This window comes from Mesoplodon densirostris, chromosome 5 (assembly GCF_025265405.1).
Source record: "Mesoplodon densirostris isolate mMesDen1 chromosome 5, mMesDen1 primary haplotype, whole genome shotgun sequence".
In the NCBI taxonomy this organism is placed as follows: domain Eukaryota; kingdom Metazoa; phylum Chordata; class Mammalia; order Artiodactyla; family Ziphiidae; genus Mesoplodon; species Mesoplodon densirostris.
Window position 1 is genome coordinate 103,198,553 of NC_082665.1, and position 23,356 is coordinate 103,221,908.

Sequence of the window (23,356 nt, forward strand, 5' to 3'; positions counted from 1 at the left end):
AATTTCGCGAGACTAAGGCTGAGCTCCGCGAGACTAAGGCTGAGTTCCGCGGCACTGCCGCTGGGGGCGGCTCCAAAACACTTCCGGGAGGCTCCTGTGGGGAAGTGTCTGGGTGTCTGCGTCCGGCGGCTTCCTGGCAGCTTCCTCAGCCTCCCGGACCTTCGGGCTGAAGTAGTGGGCACGGAACGGGGTCTGGCAGCCCCCGGTCGTTGGGCCCGTCAGTCTCTAGCCATGGACCGGGACCTTATGCGGCAGTCACTGAATTTCCACGGGCCGTCATTGCTCTCCCTGCTCAGGAGCGAACAGCAGGACAATCCGCACTTCCGGAGCCTCCTGGGGTCGGTGGTCGAGCCTGCCCGGGGCCCGCCGCCCCAGCAGCAGTTACAGGGCAGGTAATGGGACGGCGGCGCCGCTGCGAGACGGGGGAGGGGAGGCAGCTCCGGGCTCCACTACCGCAGTCGGGCGGCTGAGTCCTGAAGGAGCAGAGCCGAGGCCGTGAGCCCGTGAGAACTGCGGCGCTAGTTCCGAGGGCAGGATGGAGGAGGGTGCCCACTCCTGGTGTGAGGGCAATGCAGGATGCGGGCTGAACTTTTTAAATCTGGTACTGCACTACCAGGGGCGCGGATTCTTTAGCTAAAATCCCATGGGCTTGTGTATCTGCCGCGGCTGTCCCTTTTTAAGTTTCCGCGCCCTCCACCTACAGACCGGCGAATGAGGGAATCCTTGGTTAAAACTTTTTTTCGGAGGATGTACGGCCAAGAGTTTAGGACGGACCCGACTGGGCGATGAAAGCCGTGAGCAGAAGCTTGGACTTACTAAAAGGTTTTGCAGGTAAACCAGTTTTCACAAATTTTGTTTCTTTTTAAGAAAAGAGAAGAGAGTTGAAAACGTTGAAATACAAAAATTCATTTCCAAAAAAGCGGATCTGCTTTTTGCACTTTCCTGGAAATCAGATGCACCTACAACTTCTGAAGTTAATGAAGACGATGAAGGTGAGTTTAATCTTAAAATCGTTTGATTGCGGTTTGGTTTAACAGCACTTCAGATGAACACAAAACTATTGTTAGTAATTTTGTTAATTATTTTTTCAGAGCATTATGCAGTCATGCCACCTTTAGAGCAATTCATGGAGATACCTAGTATGGACCGGAGAGAGCTCTTTTTTCGAGATATTGAGCGTGGTGATATAGTGATTGGAAGAATTAGTTCCATTCGGGAATTTGGGTTTTTCATGGTGTTGATTTGTTTAGGCAGTGGCATTATGAGAGATATATCCCACTTAGAAATCACAGTAAGTTATTCACTTTTCAGTTATTTGATTGTTTCTGTTTTGGATAAAATGTCATCTCAATGCAAAACTTACGTCTTTGCATCCAGTTGTAATCAAGTGTACCCTACAGACATAGTTTTGAGAATTAAAAAAGTATTAATTTATAACTATTAATTAATTAAATAAGTATTAAGTAAAAAATATAAATATAAAGCACCTTTTCTTTTTAAAAAATAATCAGCAGTAATAGAGTTACTTACAGTTTCCGGCACCATTTCTAGTTTTGGGGGGTTTTGCTCCCTTTGGGTGGCAGGGGTGGGGTCCTTTTTTAAACACTCAAAGAGATATCAGTGGAGATGGTGAGATTGATTAGTAGCCTGGGGTTATGTCTTCTAGTTGAACGTGTCTTTAATTATTTAGTATTTAGCATTAGATACTTGTATGTGGATAATTTAGAAACAAATTCTTGTCTTATTTAGTCAATATGTGTTTACAATAATTAAATTAAGTGGTTTGTACATTATAATAAGATGCTTTGCCCAAGGTGAATAGACCTAAATTTGAAATAGTATGTCACTTTAATTTAAAAGGTTAGATATTTACTGTGTGTTAAGGCAGATAGAAAGGGAAGAAAAGCAGAAGGTATCACAAACTGGATAACAGACCTAAACTTTGAAGAATTCACATTTCATTTTCTTTGGAACTCAGAGGCGCGGATTCTTTAGCTAAAATCCCTTGGGCTTGTGTATCTGCCGCGGCTGTCCCTTTTTAAGTTTCCTCGCCCTCCACCTACAGACCGGCGAGTGAGGGAATCCTTGGTTTTTTTTTCGGAGGATGTACGGCCACGAGCTTAGGACGGACCCGATTGGGCGATGAAAGCCGGTCTACAAGCTTTTAGTTTTATATTTAACAAGCACAAAATAACTTTTTGTTTCATCATCCATACTTATATGTGGTTCCTAAAACTAATTGCAAATTTCATGAGATTTTAGTTTTTGACCTGAATCAGAAAACTTGTTTTATTATGTTTAGGCATAGAAATTATGAAAATCCTTATTTAAATTTAGACTCTTGGGTGCTAGTTGTTTTCTTAATGCTCCTGTCAACTATTAGCTGTTTATACTGAACAGCTAGAATAAAAGAAGATACTTCTCACCAAAGAATAGAATGTCTGGTGTTTTACAATACTTCTCATTGCAGGCTCTATGTCCACTAAGAGACGTGCCTTCTCTCAGTAACCACGGGGATCCTTTATCATATTACCAAACTGGTGACATCATTCGAGGTAATCAGTTTCATCATATTAATAAAAAAGTAACAGTTGTCATATTTATGTTAGTTTGCATTGCCTTGTTAATAAACTCAATTTTCTTATTTTTTAAGCTGGAATCAAGGATATTGACAGATATCATGAAAAGCTTGCTGTATCTCTATATAGCTCATCTCTTCCACCACACCTATCTGGTATTAAATTAGGTGTAATTAGTTCCGAAGAACTTCCTTTGTACTACAGGTAATTTATCCACGTTGTCTCAACGAGTTAATTGGAAAACAATTTCTTTGCTAAAAAATAGCAAATTTTGCCCAACTTCTAACAAAGTAGAATTCTAGTTTCTCTTATTTCCAAATATGCCAGTTTTATTTTTATAACCCTTAAATTTCTTCAAACTTGGCAAAAGGAACCAAGTCATTATTGCCACACCTTCATGTACAAAAATGGTCTGAGTATTTAAATCCCATGTGATAATGTTATTTCCTTAATGAAAATGGGACATGCTAATCGTGTTAATCATTTTTATATTTTTGTTGTGACTTTTTTTTTTTTTTTTTTTTTAAGGAGAAGCGTTGAACTAAATAGCAATTCTTCAGAATCCTATGAGAATATCATGCAGAGTTCTTTGGGATTTGTTAATCCAGGAGTAGTTGAATTCCTTTTAGGAAAACTGGGAATAGATGAATCTAATCCACCATCTTTAATGCGAGGCCTGCAAAGGTATAGTAAATCAGTATTATTCTATTAAGTGGTGAGGTCAGTGGTGCTGAAGTCAAAAGCTGCATAACTGAAGAAAATACTCGATTATCCTAAGCTTGCTGCCAAAGTTTGAATGAACTAGGTGATCCCCTCTTTCTGGAATGGAGTCTTTTGTCAGTGATTGATGTGTGCCATTTGACCAGGTAGATGCAGAAAAAATTTATAAGGTGCAGAAAAAGATGCAGAAAAAAATAATATTTAACAATAATAGTCATTCCTGAGAGTTCAAGAATTTTGCTTTGTAAATAGAATACAAATTTCTTGCTTGGGATTCAGTTTTTATCTGTCAGGTGGAGAGATATAGTTACCCTAAAAAGTATTTACAGTTTGACTTTTATTTTCTTTAATAGCAAAAATTTCTCTGAAGACGATTTTGCTTCTGCATTAAGAAAGAAGCAGTCTGCATCTTGGGCTTTAAAATGGTATGAAGACTGTCTTTCAACACTTGCATTAGTCTAAAAGGTTAAGGCAAGCATGCTTATGTCATCTTTAAGACCAAATTTGTTTATAAATGAATTTAAATGATACCTTTTTGACATTAGCTTTTTTAAAGGTGTAAATGGTGTTATGTTGTAAACTTTAAAGATTTAAATTTTAGTCAATATTTTTAATTTTTTAAAAAAGGAATTAGTATATCGATATCTGGATTTCATAAGTATTTGTTATGAAATTATCCAAAGACAGAATACTTCTTAGTTATGTTGGGAATATCAAAGACTACATATTAAACAAATTTGATTTGTTTTAAAATTTTATTCGTGCTGGCATTTTGTTTGGATATTCTGTGAAATATTTATTATGTATGCTTTACAAACACCTTTTTAGTGTGAAGATTGGAGTTGATTATTTTAAGGTTGGACGCCATGTGGATGCTATGAATGAATACAATAAGGCTCTGGAAATAGATAAACAAAATGTGGAAGCTTTGGTAGCTCGTGGAGCATTGTAAGTGGATAATGGGTTTTAAGGAATATTTACAAGGTAAATGTGTATAAGATTTATGAATAGCTCACAAGATTAATTCCTCTAATTTTGTCTCATATCTATAGATATGCAACAAAAGGAAGTCTGAACAAAGCAATAGAAGATTTTGAGCTTGCATTGGAAAACTGTCCAACTCACAGGAATGCAAGAAAATATCTCTGCCAGACCCTTGTAGAAAGAGGAGGGCAGTAAGTGTCAGATTTTGTTTAACAGCAGAGATCTAATATTCAACCAGCTACTATAAAATCTTGGACTTAACATAAGGAAATAGCATCTGTAACTCAGTTCAGACACTCTTAGTTTCAATTTTGGTTGAAAATGTTTTTTAAATATAGTCCTCTATACATTTTCTAGTTCTTTTTTTCCTTCTTTATTACTTAGGTTCTTTAAGATTGGAGATGTTTTAGTGTCTTGACTTCACTGTTCTGAATATTTTCATTACACAGAAATATAAATGTAAAGATACAAGAAATTAGGTAGATCAGATCGGTGCTTTGTGACCGACTGGAGGGGTGGGATAGGGAGGGTGGGAGGGAGGGAGATGCAAGAGGGAAGGGATATGGGAACAGATGTATATGTATAACTGATTCAACTTGTTATAAAGCAGAAACTAGTAAAATAAAATAAAATAAAAAAAGAAATTAGGTAAATATTCTTTTCCTGGACATACACTAGAAGTTTTTGTTTAATAGACAGAAATTTCTAATTCATTTCATCATTTTAGTAATTATAATGCCAGAAGTGTAAGTTGAGAACTCTATAGTTAATTGTGAATAAGATTTCACTGTTGTATTCAGCTTATTGCTCTACTTTGTCCAGTGAAATCCACAAAACTTAGATTAAACGAAGAGCAAAACATTAAGAACAAACCCTATAACCTATCTTACTGTCCTGAGATACTGGCATAATACTTGGCATAGTAGTTTTATCATAAATATTTAATGACTAATAGACTAGTCTAATTTATAAAATATTTTGAAGAAACATAATACTTTAAATAATTTGCTAACAGTCTGCTTTAATAATTAAAGACCAGTTTATGATTAATAGCATCTTTTTGCTGTTAATTTTTTAAATAGAATCATCTCTTTTCTGTTTCATGAATTTGCCTGATCATTCCAGTTTGTATGATCATTCCAGAACTCCATATAAATAAAATTTTGTAATATTTGTTTTTAGCTGATACGAACTTCTAGTTGGACCCAAGTGTTTGGAGCAGCTTTTTACTTTCTCACTAGGTACATAAGCTAGTACCTACTTAAATGTGGTTGTCTTATTATTCACATATTGGTGATTTTTAGCTCAGTGAATGACAACACCATCTATTCCATCATCCAAGCTGAAAATGTTGATCGTCTTTGGTCCCTTACTCCCCTCATCCAGTCTGACACAAGTGATTCCATTGAACCCACTGGTTTTTAAGTTTGTTTTATAGTAATTTTTCGTACTTTCTAAAACCTGAAAATATTTTGCAAAATCCTTTCACTGTTGTGTATCTAAACTTTCTAATTCTCATTTTTCACAACATAGACTTGTGAACATCCATCTAATAATTATCCTATCTACAGGCTGGTTGTGATATACACATGTGCCTTGGTATTTCCAACTTTAGCAGTGAATTTTCTGGGAAAATTTTTCTGTAGAAAGGAAAATTCTTCATAAATTACTAGGAAAAGCCAGCCTATATAATTCTGTACTAAAGCTCAAGATCATAGTAAATTTACAGAGGATATCAGTTGATCATGTGTTTTCACGTATTGTACTAAAATGCCAATGCTTGACCTACAATATGGCTTTAGTTATCAGTAATAGATTCCTATTCTTTTTGTTTGTTTGTTTAAGATATAATTAATGAATAACTTTATATTAGTTTCAGGTTATGTGCAGTATGTGATTAGATATATGTAAATATCATGAAGTATTGACCACAGTAAGTCTGGTTAACTTCCATCATCATACATAGTTAAATTTTTTTTTCTTGTGATGAGAACTTTAAGATGTACTCTCTTTGAAACTTTCAGATATACAATATAGTATTAACTATAATCACCATGATGTACATTACATCCCCAGGACTTTATCTTATAACTGGAAGTTTATAAGATAAACCACTTTCATCTACTTTGCCCACACCCCGACGTCTGGCAACCACCAGTCTGTTCTCTATATCTTTGAGTTCAGTTTTTCTGATTTGTTTTATGTGGTTTTATATTGTCTTTTTACCAAAAAAAAAAAAAATAGCTGTAAAAGTACAATATTTAAGTATTGTTCAATTTGAAAATAATTTCCTGGGCTTCCCTGGTGGCTCAGTGGTTAAGAATCTGCCTGCCAATGCAGGGGACATGGGTTCAAGCCCTGGTCCAGGAAGATCCCACATGCCGCGGAGCAACTAAGCCCGTGTGCCACAACACTGAGCCTGCACTCTAGAGCCTGCGAGCCTAGAGTCCGTGCTCTGCAACAACAGAAGCCACCGCGATGAGAAGCCACACACCGCAACAAAGAGTAGCCCCTGCTCACCGCAACTAGAGAAAGCCCGACACAGCAATGAAGACCCAACACAGTCAAAAGTAAAATAAATAAATTAATTTATTTTTAAAAAAAAGTAATTTGCTGAACATGGTTTTTCCCCTAATAAATTCTCTCATATACACCTCTGCTGTATATGCATATTTGAGGACTTCTAATTTTTACCCAAAAAAAAGCTAAATTTTCCTTTCTAATTTAGGTTAGAAGAAGAAGAAAAGTTTTTAAATGCTGAAAGTTACTATAAGAAAGCTTTGGCTTTGGATGAAACTTTTAAAGATGCAGAGGATGCTTTGCAGAAGCTTCATAAATATATGCAGGTGATTCTTTATTTCCTCTTAGAAATTTAATGAGATTTGAAATTAATGCCAAAACTTAACTTTCTTCTAGGGAAAACTATTCTAGATCATTTAATTAAGGCATTATGAAAAGTTTTTTAGATAGAGCTTTTCTTAATTGGGTTTGACATTGCTTCATAGTTTTGTTAATACTCAAAAGTAAAAATAGCCCTGTGAAAAAATTCCCATTGCCTAAATTTGGTATGTGGATTTGAGAACTGTCCTTGTAGTGAGCTTTCCTGGTGGTTACAGAATTCAGTATTGTTACTGTAATTGAGCTAATTTTAAAAAACCTTTTTGAGAAATATTTTAAACTGTCTTTTCCTGTAATACTGATGATGATGTTTTCTCATGCATTTTCTTCTGAATTGGACCATTGCTGCTGTGTCTGTGACATCTGGTGCTGCTCATCCCCATCCTCAAACTGGAAAATGATTTCTTATATAATCATGCATCCAACTGGGCTGTGCTATTTTTTAAATGGTTTGTATTTGAACATGGTGATTTCCCCCTCAATTCACCTTAATGGAATTTCTTTATTTGAATTTTATTTATAAAATTTGTGTCCTGTTTAAATTTTTAATGGTTTTTAATAATTTTTCATGTATTTTATTTTTTCCCTTTCTTGCACTCTGGGTCATGGGTTTCAATGCAATGGCTTCCCCTTTTTTCATGGAATACCAACTGCAATTGGTCCTCAATACTGTTCTGGCTGTTCCAATGATTAATGCCAAACACCTGTGTGATTAATTTTTATATGTTAAAAATATTTGTTTAATGCTGGATATTTGGTGATTTGGGTATACCACATTTGGTTTCTGGTTGGGGGGTTGGTCTTTTGAAAACTGGGTTTTATATGTTCTGCTATTTTTAACGTGTGGTTTTTTCCGATATCTGGGTTCTAAAAGAAATCTTTGGAATTAAGAGAAAAACAAGCTGAAAAGGAAGAAAAGCAGAAAACAAGGAAAATAGAAACAAGTGCAGAAAAGTTACGTAAGCTTTTAAAAGAGGAGAAAAGGTAAACTATGATATTCAGTATTCTTAAACTTAAAAGCAAGTACTGAGTTGAACCAAAGTGCCATATGGGAGGTAAAGTAAGTAAAACATAAAAGTGTTTCAAGTCATAATCAATGATTCTTAGCAAGTATGTATACCATAACTTTTTCTATAAAAGAGATAAAGCAAAGTAGAATGGAAGGCTAGAATTCTGCAAAAAAAAAATTAATCTTAGAATTAAAATATGTAAGTCATTTTAATTATCTGTATTTTAGGGAGAAATGGTTTAGAACTAGAGCAGTAATCTTCAACTGGGAGCGGTTTTGTCCCCCAGAGGACATTTTTGGTTGTCATAACTGGTAGAGTGCTATTGGCATCTAGAGGGTAGAGGTCAGAGATGCTGCTAAACTTTCTACAATGATGTAGGATTCCCCCACCACCACCCTACCCTCCCAGCAAAGAATTATTGGGCCAAAAATGTTAATAGTACTGAGGTGGAAAAACTAAGAACTAGAGGTAGCCAAATATAAAACCTCAATTCTCTCCTTTATGTATTCATATGGTCTTAAATTTTTAAGGTAATATGGGAAATGTCACTGTGTCTTTCAGAAATGATGGATTTGCTTACAGTGACAACTGTCTACACAAGTATTTTTTTCCAAAAGTCATGACATGGTAAAATTGGATCTTGTAGTAACTAGGATTATTATTATAATTCCTTATCTAAGCCACAACTTTTATGAAAATATTTAGAATAAAATAGAACTAAAATCTTTATGGATAATTAAACATTTTTATACTCAACATATCTGATGAGTTAACTACATTTTTTTAGGCTAAAGAAAAAAAGAAGAAAATCAACTTCTTCCTCTTCAAGTGTTTCTTCTGCTGATGAATCAGTTTCTTCTTCTTCATCCTCTTCCTCTTCTGGTCACAAAAGGCATAAGAAACATAAGAGGAATCGCTCAGAGTCTTCTCGAAGTTCCAAAAGGCATTCAGCTAAGGCATCCTCAAATCAGGTAGATCAGAATAAGAAAGATGAGTGCTTCCCAGTTCCAGCCAATACTTCAGCATCTTTTCTTAACCAAAAACAAGAAGTGGAAAAACTACTGGAAAAGCAGGATAGGTTACCATATCAAAAGAAACAGGTAAAAGAAAAAGATAGATGCCCTCTTTCTTCATCTTCAGTTGAAATTCCGGATGATTTTGGAGGTAGGTCTGAAGATCCAAGAGATTTTTATAATAGCTATAAAACTCAGACAGGTAGTAGCAAAACAGAAAAGCCACATAAATCAGAAAGACATTTTTCCAGTAGAAGGGATTCCTCAGATTCCTTCTATAGGAATTCAGAGGACAAGATAAAAATTTATGGTTATAGAAGAGAGAAAGATACAGAAGGAAGAAAAGAACACTATAGAAGGTGGGAGCCAGGTTCCATGAGATATTCCACTTCACCAGCAAGCTCAGACAACTCTTGGAAGTCAGTTGAAAAATATAAAAAATACACTTATTCTGGATCACGTGATTTCAGTAGACATGAGCAAAGATATCAATTAAATAAAAATCAAGGAGAATATGAAAGAGAGGGTAATTATGAGGAGGATATTAAAACAGAGGTTCCAGAAGAGGGACTAAGTAGCAAAGAGCATTCAGAAAGTGGAGTTAAAAAAAATTTACCTCAAAATTTACTCAATATATTTAATCAGATAGCTGCATTTGAGAAAGAAAAAGGAAATAAGCCAAAAAATTAATATGCCAAGGTGATCAGCACCATTAACACTAAAGGCTTTTAATAAAAGGTTTTGGTCTTTTAGTAATAACAGTCCAGTGCAGAAATATCTGCTCCTGCAGTTATTTTATTTGTAGAGACTACAGAAATCAAGTGCTTTTTATAGCAATCCTCAAAGTATATTTGTTTCAGTTGTAGGTCCCCTTTTCATAGCTTGATTTTTTTCAGGCTTTTCTTGTGTATGTTTATGTACAGTTATTTCTTACTCTGATGATTTAAACTTCTTCACCTGAAGATAACACTCTCAAAGTATTGTTTCTTCATTGTATTATGGTGTGTGAGAATTTCTTGGGTCCACCTTATCCTGCTGTTTGAGAGAATATTAAATTTGTGCAGTGAACACTTGGATCGTTTTTATCAAAAATTATTTCATTCTCTCCTCTGTTAAATTAAAAGCTCTTGACTTTTGAAACAAATATATTTGAATGTTTCATAAGTACCATTTTATATTCATTGTTAAATATTAAGTTTTTTGCATAACTTTTATCTTAAAATGGTAGATTATCTGTCTTGTCTAATTGACCTCTAAACCCTGATTTAATTAAAATGGTTTATGTATCAGCTGTTTAACAGGTACCTTAGAATAAAGCCATGAAAGTTGACTAGGGGCCCATTTTACTTATTTCTCTTTCTCCCCCCTTCTTGCTAGCAATATAGCACTAAGAAATTTCTTTAAATATTGGCAGGACCCTAAGAGACTACATTCCAGGCAAAAATAGATCAGAGTAGGAAAGAGTTCTTTTAGCAAAACAGCAGCGGCAAGTGAAACACACTATAAATCTGGTCTTCCACTATGGGAAAGGAAGTTAGGAAACTGTCCTAGTATTGCAAATGTCCAGTTGGGAAGGCACTGGGCCTGTTTCTAAATAGCCTAGAGCTGGCCTGCATTTCTGCTTTTCTTCCTTAACACCTCTCCTCTGATACCTCCTTTCTTAGAGTCTGAATAAATGACCAGGCTGACAGAGCCTGGGCTTAGAATAAATTTCAGCAACTAGAGCTGAAGAAGGAATGGACTTGGATCATAAGGATCCTCCCCAAATTATTGAAAACAGTATAGATAGGGATAGAGATAGATATAAATAGAAGTCATAGGTGTTTATAATGGGCTTTAGAATCTTTCCAACTCATGATGACACTGGATGGGTGGGTTGGAGGGTAGTGAGTATCCATCTACAAAGGTCTAAGTGACAGAGAATGATAGAGGAAGAAGACAGTCCTTGTTCTGTCTTGGAGTTTCTGCCAACAGTAAAATACCAAAAGTTAGTATAACTGGATGTGGACTATTTGTGACCTTCAGACTTCAGTGATGGGAGCCTAATGAAAAAGCTCAAATTTGTTTTACAATGGAACAGAAAAAGAAACTGGTCAAAAACAATAGGTAATGGCAGTAGAAATCAGTCAGTCACTTGGGCATTAGTCTTTGCACCAAGAAATTTATCTGAAAAGAGTCCCTAGTTCTTTCTGTGTATTAATAGTTCTGGTATCATCCCTATGTAGTCCTACATAGTGGTGTTTTTAGAGTGGAAACTCTTTTGACATACTACACCTTGACCTTTAGGAATTGCTAGCACAGCTTCAGGATTTTACAGACACTTTTTTAATAAAATCTCTTTGAGCATCACTATCAACCAGCATTGTCATTTTCCAAAGCGTTTTTGTGGCTTAATGTTACATTCAGTTACAAAAAATTAGGATAGTATCTTATACAACAGCCTGCCTGAATTTAGAAATTCCATCTTCCCCAAAGCTTCTTTCCTGGGATATATTAAGCAGATTATATAAGACAATTTATAGGGATATATTCAGGAAGCCCATCACAGAAAAAAAATATATTATTGGAGACTTACTTGTGAAGAATCCCTAGTGGTATCTTCAGCACTTTTTTTCCCTGAACATTATGTCTATAGTTTGTACGTACCCAGGCAGTATCTTGGTTTGCATAAGTTAGATGACTTTCTAACACAGCAGGTGAATGTTAGGATAACTCTAGATTTGGAGATAATAGGGTTGATCCCTTGTTTCACCATTTAATATTATTACACTGAACTTGGAACTATTACTTTATTTAAGAGTTAAATGTAGACTTGCATGCTGACTTGAGAACCTAACCATTCCACAAATACTGTGCTAGGCTTTGGTTGGTGACTCAATAATAGGTAGAAGTTACTGTGCAATTCCGATGTATCAGGCCCTGTGCACTTTGTATATATTATCTGATTATTTCAATAAACTTTTGATATAGATAACTCTTACTGTCTCTATATTACAAATGAGGAAAAAAGCATAAAGTAACTTTCCCAAGGTCAGAGAACTAGTAAGATACAATTTCTGCTTTCATAGAATACAGTGTTTAATATTTCAACTTCCAAGTAATTTACAAAGTAAAATCGGGCAGAGAATGAGAACTCTGAACATTTGAAGTGACCATAAGATTAATCAGTTTTTAGATCTTATAAATCTCACTTACCAGAACAGTGTTTTACAAAACAATATTCAGCTTTTTACCCATCTTATTCATTGGACTTGGCCATGCCTTTTGCTGGCTATTACTAAAAATGATAATAAAATACTCTAGTGGTCAGGAGAAACTACTGCCTTTCAGAAGGAATTGCAAGTGACAGTTCTAAGCAATGACAATTGTCATAACAAATATTTTTTTCCAAGGTTTGAAGGAGACAGTACTCATTTAGGTACATAGATCCTGATAAATTTATTTGAAAACCAGTTTTATAACATCATAGTCATACTTCAGGAATTCAAACTGTTGGGCACATGTTATGATAGAGTATTGACTGAAATAACTAATTCTTAATCTGGTAGTCTACCTTCACTGCAAATTTATGGAATTCCTATTGCAAATCTAATTACGCTTAGCTTTCTTTAAATTGTTTATTAAATCAAGGAAATCTTGAAAACACATTCTTGGTTGTATCTTGAGAGCAAAATCTTTAATGTGTGACTTCCTTCAAGATCAGAATGGACTACTACCTAGAAATTGAAGCTGCATTTTTATTGATACAGTGGTTCTCTTTCCTATCAGTTGTTCTCTTGGTGGGGGGAGGGGGAGAGGTAATGCCATTTTTTGACTAAAAATTTTTTAATTATACTAAAGGAAGAAACTAACAGATTTCTTCCCCCAAAGTCTGGGAAGTATGTTTCTTTTAATAAAACCTAATTTCAGGATCTTCCAGGGTAAAAGAGATACAACAAACAAAAGTGGGAAATATCATAACCCTATGCTTATATAACACGTATCCTTGTTAAGAATCTGTTCTTACTGCTTTCCCTCTATGTGAAAAAAATAGTAGGAAAAGAGCTAAGAAAATTAAACATTTCTTTGGCTTATTTGGACCCAAATAGCTTGACTTTTTTTTTTTTAACAGTTTTTATATTTTCCACTGGATAAAACTTTTGTCTGGTCCTATTGTATTTCTAACACTATTTCAGTAGGCCTGTATATCAGTATAAGGCACCCAAAAGCATAGAGTGGGATATACTATTTTAAAATGATGAGATTTTTGGTTTTGTGTTTACAACTTGTTCAAAAGAGAGATTAAAATGTTTATTTGCTGCTCTTTTTGCTTTTACCATTACTGGAGCCACTGCTAGCACTAGTTGGTCTAGAAGTGCTGCCAGTTAGTGAAGAGGCTGGGAAGTTCAGCTCTAATACTTTAATTGAAGTCTGAGAAGCAGAAGTACTTGTACTCTTAGGTGACCTAGAATAAAACCAGAATTACTGTAATTCAAAATTTTTATTTTAGTAGAGACCCCCTCATTAATGACAAAAGATGCCATAATCCCACAAGTAATTAAAGAGATCAAAAAAAGATACACTATTAATAGTGCTAATAATTTTAAAAGCATCACCATTAGTATATCAAGAAATTTAAAAAGGAAAAGCTGATAAAGTTTCAAACCAGTAGAAAAATAGTTCGACAAATATATTTCTATTGATATATGAAAAATGTTTTCAACTATAACCAATTTAGAGATAAAATCATTAGGTATTAAAGGTTTGCAAAAATCATTAAAAGGTAACAAAAACAGGCATGGGAAGTTGGGTGCTGGCAGGAGTGATTAAAATGATAGGTTATATAATTTAAACCAAAAAGAAGAAAGTGAAGGGCCTATTGACAAGATAAAGTGGTGGTAACTATCCATACAATTGTAAATACTAAGATTTTTAAATATATCTTTTTATGAAAGTACTGGGATGTTCAAGTGGCTGCTCACCGTGATTACATAGAAAGTGTTTTTGTTTTGTTTTACTTAAGCACTATCTTAGGAAATCCTTTCGTGACATCTCTTCGCAGAGTAATGAAAAGTAATATGGCTGCTGAATGTGGGAGATGGGAAATTTTAAAATTAGGATCATCATTAATAATTATTATTTTGTCAGCAAAGCACAAGAGTGTTGACTAAATGTCTACTTGATGATAGAATTCTGTATAAAACTAAACTGCAAAAGTAAAGAATAATTTCCTTTTTAGCAAAATTAAGCAGCATAAATTTCTGACTCCTGTAGATTTTACAGTGGATTTTAATAATAAGTCTGTACAACCAAGTTGCCCTTTTATGGTTTAATAAATTCTCCCCATATTCAGGGATGACCATGCTAAATGTACCCTCCAAAATCTCACCCTGCTTTATCCTACTGAGATAGCTGCTAGTCACAAAGCACTTATGCCAAAATGAAAATAACACCAGACAGAAGTCAGAAGGAAAGAGTCTTGCCCTGCTGGCTGTTTTCTGTGTATGTGACACTGACATATGCCATAGCTGTGGCATGTGGAAGTAGCTGAGTTCACTTAGGATGGAAGCTGTGAGAGTTGTAGGTAAGTAAGGAGATGGTGTTTTCTCCTTCCACTTACCTTGCTGATACCAGTGAAGTCTGGGAAGATCTAGAACTGTGACGACTCCCTTTAGTACTAGCTGTAGGTAGTGCTAAACCACTCTGGAAGGATAGTCAATAGCAATCAGTACCACTGCATTTTAGAATATTTTTCATTAAACTTCACTTTATGATGAATACCATAAATTTTTTTTGTGAAATGTTAAAGAAATATTTATATTTAACTAGAAGATACTCTTATTACCTGTTGAAAGTATGTTTGAAGGATAATACCAATCTCAGCATTTTCTTCTGTGATATCAACTAACATTTCATCAATGATCTTGTGAAACTGTTTCGCTTCACGAAGTTTGATGTCTTGTTCTTCTAGTGTTTCATCTTTTGTGTCTTTCAAAAGACGGATTTCCTTGATGAGTTTTGCACACTGTTGGTCAACAGTAGTCAGTTATTATTTAAACCTGTTTTCTAGAACTTAATATTTTTTAATGGGTGAAGGAGGGTTTGGGGTTACCATTTGAAACTCCAAAAAAATATAAATATGACAGGTCAGTTTTTAAAAGTTATCAATACCTGTTTAGTTACTCTCTCTAATTTTGGCTTCTGCTCCTCAGTTGCTCTCCTTAGTTGAAGTGTGTAAGCTTGCTTCTCTGATATTTTTTCTTTGACATTATTTGTTAAATGTTCTATAACTTTTAAAGTATTTTCCATGCTCTGAAGAAAATAAAGTATTAACATACTTATTGGTTAGGATCAGAAATAACTTTTATAACTTCCAAGTATGCATTTAATTTCGATTCATTTATTTTTGTATGCAATGTACATTCTGTTGGTAGATAATAAGTATAATGGCTTTATGGATTAAGTTTTATATATAATTCCACTGGAAAGTATTTTTATGGTATTTGGGAGAAAAATAAACAATTCAAACAGTGACTGTTGAAAGCATACAATTTTCAAAGATTCCTAATTCATATCACCTGTTCCTTCAACTTTATTAGTCAAAAAAAAAAAACTAAATGTTTATAGAGCCTGCTTATTACCAAGCACGTTGTTTTCTTATCTTTCAGACTTCTAAGGAACAATCTTTAAGGTGATCTTAAAGGATTTAAGTGAAATAAAGTTCATTAAATAAAAGGTTAGTGGATAGATCATAATTAGCTAGCTATGATTCATCAGCTAATCTACAAGTAATTATCAGGAGTCTAACCTACACTTTAGCACTGGGATTTTAACTAATTTAGTTAATACTTTGATCACTTATTTTTTTCTCATTTAAATGAGACATCTCTCACTATCTAATTCTCTAAAAAATTGTCTTTGTACAAGATAACAAGAAAGAATAATGATAGTTAACTTTTACTAAGGTCTTGTTACTAAAGCCTGTAGAATTTACCTGGATATCTTCCTGTAGTTCTCTGATTTGTCTTTGTTTGTATCTGTGTTTTTCATCAACAGCTCTCTTTTGTTCTTCTAGTTGAATTTTTACCTCATACTCAGCACCTAGAATTTAAAGAATTTTTGCTTTAAATTTTTAACATGCTGTGTAGAAAGCAAGCTTAAAGTCTTACATAAGTTAAACTTTTAACATTTTTTTAATGAAAGGTTAAATTCCTTATGTCTAGTTGTTGAAAAACAGGGCATGAAATAACTATTTTTATTTTTTCAACATAGAGCAGCCAATATGCTGTTCTCTTCAGATTTGAAATTAATTCCCTAGAGAAGTGATATGCGATATCACTAGCAGTAATAATGGAAATAACACCTTAGCACTTATTTTAAACGAGGGGGATGATTAGTTTTTCCAACTGAATCAAACATAATACACTTCTCTTTTCCTTGTCTCATAGTGTTCCTTTTTAAGATAAATAATTGTACAGCTTTCATTGCATGTATATTTTAAAAGTTTTAATAATTCCTACATACTAGATGGAGTCACTTTCTTAAAAGATTGTTTGTAATTGTTGTTGCAGCTGTTCAGCACTTGCAAGGTGTTTCCTAGAGCATAGATTTCTTTTTCAGCTTTGTTGATCTTAGCATCCAAACTGTCACCTTCCCTTTGAAGTTCTTCTTTTTCTTGAGCAGCCTATGAAAAATGGAATAGATTGGTTAAAAGTATCATGGGGGAGAATGTCTGTTTTCAGGGCAGGAAATAGTTAACACAACAATGCCAATTTGCCATGGGGCCTACATTCAGCACCAAGCATTTATTTCTTGCACCTGATTTAAAGTAAAAGACCAAATCCTCAAGGCCTTCCAAATATAGCACATAGGATACAAAAGCATGATGACAATGTAGTAACCAACCAAAGCTTACATGAAAACTCTCCAACAAAAATGAACGAAAAGCTAAGCAGGTATAAACTTTACTGAGAAGAGAAGGTTAGCTAGAAGAGGTTTCAAACTAGATATTAAATAGAATGTATGTTTCTCACCTGAAAGTGGCTTGGCACGCTCTCATTTTAAGTCTTAGTGGTAAAAGAGGTGAAAAAAGTATACCCATAAAGTGTTGCATATTTTTTAAAAGGAAAATACTGCATGATCCTACTTACATGAGGTACCTAGAGTAGTCAGATTCACAAAAACAAAGTAGATTGGTGGTTACCAGGAGTTTTGGAGAGGGAGAAATGGGGAGTTATTGTTCAATGGGTACAGTTTCAGTTTTGAAAGATAAAAAAAAGTTCTGGGAATGGCTCTTGTGTTGACTGTACAACAATATGAATATACTTAATACCACTGAACTGTACACTTAAAAATTATTAAAACAGCAAATTTTATGTATAATCACATTTTTAAAGTTTTAATTAGATAATTGTGATAAATATGGCTAGAAAAAGTGAAGTCTGTAAATTGCTGAAAACCAAAAATTCCTCAGTGAGTGAACATACTCAGTGACTTTTTCCAGCTTAACTGTGTCACTGGGCTAGGCCTTCTAGAATTGTACCCAAACAGTTCCAAAGAACTCCAGTTAAGGGTTGAGAGGGATAGCATGCATATATATTTAAAAGCGCTCCCAAGAAAAGATGCTCAGCATCGCTAATCATTAGAGAAATGCAAATCAGAACTGCAGTGAGGTACCACCTCACACCAGTCAGAATGGCCATCATCAAAGTCTAAAAATAACAAATGCTGGAGGGGGTTTGAAGAAAAGGGAACCCTCCTACACTGTTGCTGGTAATGTAAATTCGTGCAGCCACTATGGAGAACAGTATGGAGGTTCCTCAAAAAACTAAAAATAGAGCTACCAGGGCTTCCCTGGTGGCGCAGTGGTTGAGAGTCCGCCTGCCGATGCAGGGGACACGGGTTCGTGCCCCGGTCCGGGCAGATCCCACATGCCGCGGAGCGGCTGGGCCTGTGAGCCATGGCCGCTGAGCCTGCGCGTCCGGAGCCTGTGCTCCGCAACGGGAGAGGCCACAACAGTGAGAGGCCTGCGTACCGCAAAAAAAAGAAAAAAAAGAAAAATAGAGCTACCATATGATCCAGCAATCCCACTCCTGGGCATATATCCAGACAAAACTATAATTCAAAAAGATACATGCACCCCTATGTTCATAGCAGCAGTATTCACAATAGCCAAGACATGGAAACAACCTAAGTGTCCAGCAACAGATGAAAGGATAAAGAAGATGTGGTACATGTATACAATGGAATATTACTCAGCCATAAAAGAGAATGAAATAATGCAATTTGCAACAACATGGATGGACCTAGAGATTATCATACTAAGTGAAGTAAGAAAGAGAAAGCTAAATATCATATATCACATATATGTGGAATCTAAAGTATGACACATATCTATGAAACAGACCCACAGATATAGAGAACAAACTTGTGGTTGCCAAGGGGGAGGGGGGTGGGGGATGGAAGGAGTGGGAGTTTGGGATTAGCAGATGCAAACTATTACATATAGGATGGATAAACAAAGTCCTGTATAACACAGGGAACTATATTCAATATCCTGTGATAAACCATAATGAGAAAGAATATTAGAAAAAGAATATGTATAGCTGAATCACTTTGCTATACAGAAGAAATTAACATTGTAAATCAACTATACTTCAATAAAATTTTAAAAAATAATGGAAGTGCCAAAACCCATTTTTAGTCAAAATCAACTAATAATTTCATTGGTAAATTTATTTAATCCCAAGTATCTGTATTTAAACCAGAATGTGGTCACTGGAATTTTTTTTTGGTAATGTTTCAGTTCTTAACATTTTCAGTTATTTGTTTTATTATGCTTCAAGATATGTTACACATTTTTATAGCAAATAATACATAATAAAAAATTAAGCTTACCAAAGAAAATAACGTTCTTAGGTAAATTACATCTAATTCTTTCGAGTTGAGTCTAGAATTAGCAAACATTTCATTCAAAATGTAGTGGGAGAAAGAGCTAGAATGAATCAAAACAGCTAGATTTTAGTTGTGGATTTCCTACTAGTAAGCTGAGTAACATTAAGTCATTTACTTCCCTACTCCAAGGTCAGTTTGTTTGTCAAATAAATGGGTTGAATTTGTTCAGTTATACAAAATCCTGATCTAATTCCGTAAAAACCTTAGACTTCTAAACAGTGGTAAACAGAAAATCAGTCAGAGGTGTGCACTCCTGTAGAATCAGATAATCCCTGGAGGGCCCACTAGAAAATGCCAAGTCTTTGGTGTCACCATGCAGTAGCATCACTGTACACCCACTGATTGCTTTTGCCCATTTTCAGACCATGGATAATTTTTCTCAACATAAGCCAGATTGACTTTAGTTATAAAGAAATGTTTCAATTTTACACATCTGGCACATGTGAAGTGTTATGAGTAAAACATTTAAATATGCTGACAACAAAAAATGGGAATAACTGTGTGGCAAGCTATGGACCCTGGAGGAAAGTGAAGTATGACATCAGGAAATTAAGAAAGGCAACTGATAGCCATGATTAATTTCACATATTCACTATAGTGGCATAGAAGGAATACTCTTCCTCATAAAATTTGCCTGTTTTCCTGAGAAGTAGTTACTTCATCAACATCATCATAACACCAATAACGGTAATGATAGCTAATATTCATTGAGAGCTCATTTTGTTCCAGGCACTGTTTTAAGGGCTTTACATATATTTTCTCATTTACTTCTTAAAACAAAAGTAACAATATTACCCTAATTTTGCAAGTGAGTAAACTAAGACCCCAAATGGTTAAATAACTTATTCAAGGTCACCTACCTAATCAGTGATAGAACCAAGGCATGCATGGACAAAAGCACTGTAACACCCGTGCTTTTATGTAACTCATCAGAGCCCTTGTTGGTAGAGAAACTTAGCTGGAATTGCAACATCTATCTACTTCCCATCATTTAACAGACTAGAGCCTACAATTCACCCCTTGGGAACCTTCAAAACCTGAGAGGAGGAAAGTCCTGTTAATAGTGGGCAGAAGCCTCGCGTACTAAATACTGATGAGTTATAAGAAGGGTTTGAGAGCTGGGACTCATTTCTCATATAGGTTTGGTGGAATTTCCTGAGGCAAAGTGGCAGACATATCACACAGTGTAGTATGTTAGGGGCAGCCTTAAAGAAGGGCTACAGAAGGAAACTTAGAAGATTAAGTAGAAGTTCAAATGGGGGGTGCATCCACAAGGGCCATCCTCTAAAGGTGTGAATTGGAGATCTCTTTCCCACTCCTATCCATGTATGATACAGGAAAAATGACCTAAAGTTACAATCTCCATTCCTTCTTTGAACTGTTTTGAGTAACTTCCCAGACGTCTCTGCAAAGGAAATCACACCTGTTCACGGTATTTTCTACAAGGGAAAGATGAATATAGCAGTAGTCAGGAAGGAAATTGCATCCAACTCCTGATCACTTCTAAATTTCCCTTTAGGGTTACAAGGTACAGATAATCACGAGATGGCAGACAACTCTCAAAACATCAGAAAAAACAGAGTAGATTCACCTGATCTGTTTGTCTCCCACCTAAAACGAAAGCAAAGGAACAGCCCTCTTCCTCTCTGGCTATCTGCCATACCAGGACAGCAATAATAAACTGGAGTGTAAGATTCAGAGATGGTGTAGCTCTAGGTGACAATAAAGTCTAGGCTGTGGTCATATGAGTGCATGACTACAGTGAAGTAAAGCTTTGAGCCTGAGGTTTTGAACAGGTTGTTACAACATGTTAAGGACACCCAGAGTGATAGTGGGTCTTAGAGTAAAAGAGATTATGAACCTTGAATAAATGAGGGAAAAAGACATGACACAAATGATAGCAAAACAAACAAACAAACAAACAAACAAACAGTGTCAGAGTGGTCCAGACCTCTCTTTGACCTCGTGTATAAAACTAATAATGCTTCAGTACCTCCATCTAGCAACTCATGTTTTATGACCTAATTAAGTGTAATAGCTACTGGAGTGCTATGAAATTTGAAATTTCATGGCAAAAAAAAAAATTGCCATTTTGGTTTTTAACAAAGAGCTAAGAAAGAATGAATACTTCATTCTATCACAACTGTAAATCCATTAAGATTACCTTTATTACATAATAGGCCTGCGTTTTCTCCTCTTCTCCCTCAGGAGGCAGCATAACAACAGTAAGAATTTCATATCTATTCTTCAGCTTATCAATTTTACTTAGCCGCTCAAGAAACTCAGCACTAGTATGAAAAGGAAAAGAAAAATTAAACACTTAAAAACAATATACTTTTAAAGGACTACTGTTCTTACAGAAGTCTTGTGTTACTACTGAACTGTGTTACTACTGAACTCAAACAGTTTAAATATATTCTCACATTACAATTTTATAATTCAGTGTGAAGGGTCTCAGATTTCACCCAATTTGAAAGCTAACAAGTTAGCCTGCCACAGTTTCATGGATGCTGGCAAAAAACACGAGATTTCTGGGTCAGAGGAAAAGGCCTTTATCACTCATGGCATACCAAGTAGCATGAGCCTCCTATTTGCATTAGTTCCCCTCGCTCCCAAAGTGTCCCGCAGGTGAGGAGGAGCTCAAATGGATGCAGCACATACAGCAGGTTTATGACACAACTGAAGAACCTCAAGCTTAGTTAATCCAAATATTTTATAATGGAAAATAAGCAAACATACCTAACCTTTGCTGCAGAGGGAGATACTATCTCTAGCTCCCAAGGCTGCTCACTATCCAAACATCTTTTAAAAGATGGTCCAGTGCAAATCAAAACCACAATGAGATGTCACCACACACCCATGAGAATGGCTATCAAAAAGACACACACACACAAAAAAAAAACCAACATAGTATTGGTGAGGAAGTGGAGAAACGGAACCTTTAAGCACTATTAGTGGGACAGCAAAATGGTGCAAATGCTATGGAAAGCATGGCAGTTCCTCAAAAAATTAAAAATAGAAGAGCCATATGATCCAGCAATCCCACTTCTGGGTATATATCCTAAAGAATTTAAAGCAGGTTCTCAAAGAGATATCTGCACACCAATGTTCATATGTTTTTCACAAAAGCCAAGATGCGGAAGCAAGCCAAATGCCCATGGACAGACGAATGAATAAGATACATAAAATGGAATATTATTCAGCCTTAAAGAAGAAATTCTGTCACATTCTACATGGTGAAACTTGAGGACATTATGCTAAGTGAAATAAACTAGTCACAAAAAGACAAATACTACATGATTCCACTTATGTGAGGTATCTAAAGTAGTCAAATTCATACAGAAAGAATAGTGGCTACTAAGGGCTGGGGGAAGGGGGAAATGGGAAGTTAATATTTAATGGGTATAGAGTTTCAGTTTTACAAGATGAAAAAGTTCTGGACATCCGTTGCTCAACAATTTGAAAATATATAACACTACTAACTGTACATTGTAAAACTGTTAAGATGGTAAATTTTATGTGTTTTTTACCAAAAAGTTTTAAAAGATTCAGTTTTATAAGATGAAAAAGTTCTGGAGATCTATTCCTCAAAAATGTGAAAATACTAACACTACTAACTGTATATTTTAAAATGGTTAAGATGATAAAATTTTCTTTTTTACCAAAAAAAAGTTTTTTAACGTCTTTATTGGAGTATAATTGCTTTACAGTGTTGTGTTAGTTTCTGCTGTATAACAGTGAATCAGCTATATGCATGCATATATCCCCATCTCCCCTCCCTCTTGCGTCTCCCTCTCACCCTCCTTATCCCACCCCTCTAGGTGGTTGCAAAGCACCGAGCTGATCTCCCGGTGCTATGCAGCTGCCTCCCACTAGCTATTTTACATTTGCTAGTGTATATATCTCAACGCTACTCTCTCACTTTATCCCAGCTTACCCTTCACCAGCCCGTGTCCTCAAGTCCATTCTCTACGTCTGTGTCTTTATTCCTGTCCTGCCCCTAGGTTCATGAGAACCTTTTTTTTTTTTTTTTAGATTCCATATATATGTGTTAGCACATGGTATTTGTTCTTCTCTTTCTGACTTACTTCACTGTATGACACTCCAGGTCCATCCACCTCACTAAAAATAAATCAATTTCATTTCTCTTTATGGCTGAGTAATATTCCATTGTATATACGTGCCACATCTTCTATATCCATTCACCTGTCGATGGACA

The 23,356-nt window shown here is 35.3% G+C and overlaps 2 protein-coding genes across 2 annotated transcripts in view; one reads left to right on the plus strand and one right to left on the minus strand.

Moving 5' to 3' along the window:
• Positions 1–69: 69 nt before the first annotated feature.
• On the plus strand, positions 70–11,500 carry TTC14 (tetratricopeptide repeat domain 14). The gene is made up of 12 exons (XM_060099179.1): positions 70–392; positions 868–992; positions 1,092–1,291; positions 2,471–2,555; positions 2,654–2,783; positions 3,108–3,263; positions 3,653–3,724; positions 4,128–4,247; positions 4,352–4,474; positions 7,012–7,129; positions 8,056–8,165; positions 8,979–11,500. Exons 1-12 carry the CDS (start codon positions 232–234, stop codon positions 9,892–9,894), a joined length of 2,316 nt encoding a protein of 771 aa, XP_059955162.1. The 5' UTR covers positions 70–231; the 3' UTR covers positions 9,895–11,500.
• A 1,965-nt stretch (positions 11,501–13,465) lies between these two features.
• CCDC39 (coiled-coil domain containing 39) overlaps positions 13,466–23,356 on the minus strand; it is a 45,923-nt gene continuing 36,032 nt past the window's right edge. Inside the window, exons 14-20 of the mRNA XM_060099180.1 lie at positions 21,302–21,425; positions 16,708–16,867; positions 16,178–16,284; positions 15,355–15,495; positions 15,029–15,208; positions 14,804–14,886; positions 13,466–13,648 (exon numbers count right to left, since the gene is read on the minus strand). Of these exons, the coding sequence (XP_059955163.1) occupies positions 13,495–13,648; positions 14,804–14,886; positions 15,029–15,208; positions 15,355–15,495; positions 16,178–16,284; positions 16,708–16,867; positions 21,302–21,425 (949 nt within the window). The 3' untranslated portion in view covers positions 13,466–13,494. The remainder of the gene's footprint in view (positions 13,649–14,803; positions 14,887–15,028; positions 15,209–15,354; positions 15,496–16,177; positions 16,285–16,707; positions 16,868–21,301; positions 21,426–23,356) is intronic.

Bases quoted from the DNA above. Each gene is read 5' to 3' on its own strand.
- TTC14 (XM_060099179.1), top strand. From the start codon at position 232: ATGGACCGGGACCTTATGCGGCAGTCACTGAATTTCCACGGGCCGTCA. The intron at 1,292-2,470 runs GTAAGTTATTCA...TTCTCATTGCAG, and splicing joins TATCCCACTTAGAAATCACA to GCTCTATGTCCACTAAGAGA. The intron at 3,725-4,127 runs GTATGAAGACTG...ACACCTTTTTAG, and splicing joins GCATCTTGGGCTTTAAAATG to TGTGAAGATTGGAGTTGATT.